At 38.2% G+C, this 4150-nt stretch overlaps 1 protein-coding gene across 1 annotated transcript; it reads right to left on the bottom strand.

The window, feature by feature from the left end:
- Window positions 1-270: 270 nt before the first annotated feature.
- LOC133286435 (U-box domain-containing protein 4-like) lies at window positions 271-2719 on the bottom strand. The gene is made up of 2 exons (XM_061483851.1): window positions 1364-2719; window positions 271-539 (listed from the first exon to the last, which is right to left on the bottom strand). Exons 1-2 carry the CDS (start codon window positions 2606-2608, stop codon window positions 477-479), a joined length of 1308 nt encoding a protein of 435 aa, XP_061339835.1. The 5' UTR covers window positions 2609-2719; the 3' UTR covers window positions 271-476.
- Window positions 2720-4150: the final 1431 nt, after the last annotated feature.

Genomic DNA, 4150 nt, shown 5'->3' with positions numbered 1-4150 from the left:
ACGTGATTTTTAATTTTTATTTTGGTAACAAGATGAATGGAGGTGATTTATTTGCCTATGCAATAGTTAGCAGTATCAAACGTAAAATTAAAGATCCATTTTGAACTAAAAAAAAAAACGGCTCCACTTTTACAAAAATAAAAATTAATGGACTACCGCCGTACTTTCATCACAACATAGGCAATATAACCCTTTTAAAAAAAAAACTAGGGTTTTCGAAACAAAACAAGGAAATGTTTAAACAAACAAAATTAATCAACTAAAACCAAGACAACCACATAACTCCCGGAAAAATACCAAATTTAACAAAGGGAAAGTGAAACCCTGAACCTAGATAAATCATCTAAACGTCAGTCTACCGCTGGCTTCTAATTGGAAAACATGCACACTGTACAAAGTTACAAATCATCAAAAGCACTCTATGTACAACAACCAATTATAATATATAATTATCTTCCTAAGTAGTAATTACTTCTCTAAGGACTTGAAGAGGATGCTTCTTGTCTTGATTCTCTCAAATATCCAAGGAGTATCTCAGCCTGCAAAACCAACCAGAAACTTCATTAGAAGGTAGTGGGTGGAGTGTGGCCAGGTGGAGGACGTGAGAAGATTAGTGTCTAAGGGGGAAAAAGCAGAGAATACATGCTGTACAGAGGTTTGAACTAAAATTAAAATCAATGAAGGCAACAAAAGTATATTTATTAACAAAACGCAACACGCATTATCTACATATTACATCCCATGTATAAGGTAAAAATTTATTTGAACTGAGGTATCTATAAATGGAAAAAAGCAGATACAATAATGCTAAAGGGTCTATTTATTATGATGTCTTGGGGTGAAAAAAAATGTATCATTAATGGTCATCAAATTATGTAAAATCAATTCCTGATCACTGAATTACGTAAAATCATATCTTCTCCTATAGACCTATTACAATTCTCGTTCTAAGACTACTTAATGTTATTTTTATCCGAAGTTTGGAGAAACTATTAGGGGTGCTCCCGGATGGCATTGTATGTGTCCTGTGTATCACTTCAGTTATATTACTATCTCCCACTTTTAATCCGTTAGAAATCTCATGCTCGGGAAACACCTAAAAATCTGCCCTAAAGTTTGTTCAAATGATACCAGTTGTTGCTAATGACATAAGTACATAACAATCATGGGAAGAATAAAAAGGTCCCAAGATTTCAGAAGAAGGCATAAATCAGGACAACAGATAACACAATCGTATTACATATTTCAATACAATTTACCAGCAAGCAAGTCTGTACTGTACAGCATCCAAAGTCCAAACTAACTATAGTTGAGAATAGAGAAACAACAATAAGCTTTGAGATTGGTAGCATTAGCAACTAACCTTGTGTTTAGCTCGAACAGTCCCAGCCTGAGAAAGAGCAACCAGTGGAGGAATCCCACCCTCCCTCACAAGCAAACCTCTGTTCCTAACACTATCAGCACATAACTGTACAAGAATCAAAACAGCAAATTCCTTTCCTTTCACCGACCCATCTTCAATTGCTTCCACAAGAGCAGCTATTCCACCTTGTTCCACAATTTCATCCTTCCCTTCTTCAATCCCCGCCAAGCTATTCAGCACCACCATTGCCTTGTCAGCCATACCACTCCCTTGCTCCGCCACCAGATCCACCAGGGGCTTCACCGCTCCGGCACTCACCGCCCTCTCCTTGTTTTGCTTCACCGAACACAGCTTATAAAGCGTCGTCAGGGCATCCTTCTTTCCCCTGTTTGAACCGCTCAACAGCAACGAAACAAGCGGTGGTATTGCCCCGCAAGCACCGATGGAGCTCTTGTTTTCTTCAACCAACGCAAGGCTCAGAAGCGCACAAGCCGCGTTCTGCTTCGAAGTCTCCGTCCCCGTCTTAAGCACATAAATCAGCGACTTCACAGCACCCGCATTCGTTATCAGCACCTTGTTGTCTTCCAGCAAAGACAGATTCAGCAACGCCGTCACGGCGTGTTCCTGCGTCCACGGATCACTGCACCGGAGCAATGGAATCAGAGCAGGGACCGCACCGGACTCACCTATAAGAGCACGGTTATCAGCTCGGTTCTTGGCCAACAGCCTCAGCTTGGCCGCCGCCGATCGCTTAACGGCGACAGACGTCGATCGTAACCCTTCGATACAGATCTTCACCGTCGGCAGAAGATCTTCCGGCGAAATACTCTCGATAATCTCGGTGGAGAAATTCTCCCTTTGTAGGAACCCTACGCAGGGTTCAGGCTCAGGCTCAGGTTGCTTGTCGACGTCAGCAGCCGCGTGGTTGTTTTCCGATGAGGGGAGGGTGGCAAGCCTCTGGAGCTCGCCGGAGATATCGCTGCTACAAGCGGAGAAATCGCTGAAAGCTTGAGAAAGTTCGAGGAGTTGTTCTTCCGTAACGGAGGAAGATTTAACGGATTTGTTGTTTCGAGAAGCGAGGTCTATGAGGGTACCGGTCAAGTTGTTAGAGACGCAGGTGGATCTTTCGGAGCAAGCATGGTCATCTTGGAATATATTGGAGCGTATGGTTCGCATGGACATTCCGATGTGTCGCTGAATTTTGTTTGAAATGGTGGAGTCAGAATCTTTCTCCGAAGAAACCATATTAATCACACACAGACAGACAATTGATATTGAAAAGCCTCTCAAATCTCAAATATGATAATTCTTCATTTCAAACTCGTCCTAGTTAAGAGTAAAGACAGAGTGAGTGGCGGTGAAGCGAGGTTGAAGAACAACAAAGCAATAATGACATGATACAAGAGCCGTGCTTGGTGGTTTTGGTATCCGGGCTGTGCTACAATCACAGAGCCGTTCAGATTTGTCTGTGACGTGGAGAGATTCTATGGTTTTGGTGTACGATTGAGAAGACTCAATTACAGTTGTCAAATGCCACGTGTTGCTGTGCGCCTGCGGTCTCCCGTAACTTATCTATCCCCGCCCACCCATCTGTATTATTTATTATAGCAAGTCAAAAAAGTGTTCAACTCGAAAATGACCGTTTCACTTTATTTGATTATTCAGAATCAGAAATCCTACTTTCACTTAAAACTTTTACATTACTTTTTATTATTTTTCAAATAAAAAAATACACGATTTGGTTATACTTTTATTCATTTTTATTTTTTAAAATAAGTTAACTATAAAACAGTGACAATACACGATATAATGATATGTGTCCAGTGTCAACCATTCGTTTACTAAATTGCTTTAGGTGCACCCAAAATAAAGGGCTCAAAAATGAAATTTGGAGACAAATATTAATGGGTTAGTAATAAGTGAATGTTAAGTTTCAAAATACACTCATGCAGAAATATTAAATTGAATATCTTGTGCCTAGCCTATGGGTGTTGTGACACAGCAAATGGATTTTACTTGGTCATGTTCGGTGAACGTTGCTATTGTATTATTATATAAAATTGTTAGGTAGGTTTCTAGATAAGCATATTTTAGATAAAAATTCCTAATAAGCTTTTAAAAAAACAAAAGAACAGATTAAGCAGTATTATATATGAAAAAAATGCGTGTCATTTTAAATGACACACTTTATATTATTTCACTTTTACAAAAAGGTGAGACCCAAATTTTAAAAAAAAAATCACTCATTCTTTTTTCTATGATTTATCTCTTTCTCTTACTTAAAATGACACGACTTTGTGTCATTTAAAATAATACACATTTTCCCCATTTTATACATATATATATATATAAGGGCAGAATATACTTACCACAAAAAAAGTTTACCACATTTACAACCAACTTAATCACCGTTGATTTTGGTCAAAATAATAGTTGTAATTTATTGGAAATAATAATTAATTAATAAATGTGATCCAATAATTTTCAATAAATTATAATCGTTAGATTGACGAAAATCAACCGTGATTAGGTTGGTTGTAAATGTGGTAAACTTTTTTTGTGGTAAATATATCATTCTCCGTATATATGTGTGTGTGAGAGTCAGGATCATTTTATAATAGTGTAAGTTATATTCTTAATCTTGTCCGTTGATTCCATTTATATCTAAGAGCTCTAATTTTGTAGTAATGTGAGCCATTAGATACAAGTGGATCCAAAGAAATGGGTTAGGTGCGTGAAAGCCACGCGAGTTTTGTTTTCTCTCTCTTTCTCCTTTCAATTAGATTT

This window comes from Gastrolobium bilobum, unplaced genomic scaffold, assembly GCF_033153095.1.
Source record: "Gastrolobium bilobum isolate Gb01-03AN ecotype WA unplaced genomic scaffold, APGP_CSIRO_Gbil_v1 utg16135, whole genome shotgun sequence".
NCBI classification, from domain to species: domain Eukaryota; kingdom Viridiplantae; phylum Streptophyta; class Magnoliopsida; order Fabales; family Fabaceae; genus Gastrolobium; species Gastrolobium bilobum.
The sequence above is the reverse complement of the archived record's forward strand: the minus strand, read 5'-3'. Positions and strand labels throughout refer to the sequence as shown.

Excerpts from the sequence above, each read along its gene's own strand:
- LOC133286435 (XM_061483851.1), bottom strand. The coding sequence starts at position 2,608 with ATGGTTTCTTCGGAGAAAGATTCTGACTCCACCATTTCAAACAAAATT. Across the intron at positions 540-1,363 it reads CTGTTCGAGCTAAACACAAG|GCTGAGATACTCCTTGGATA; the intron begins GTTAGTTGCTAA and ends TTGGTTTTGCAG.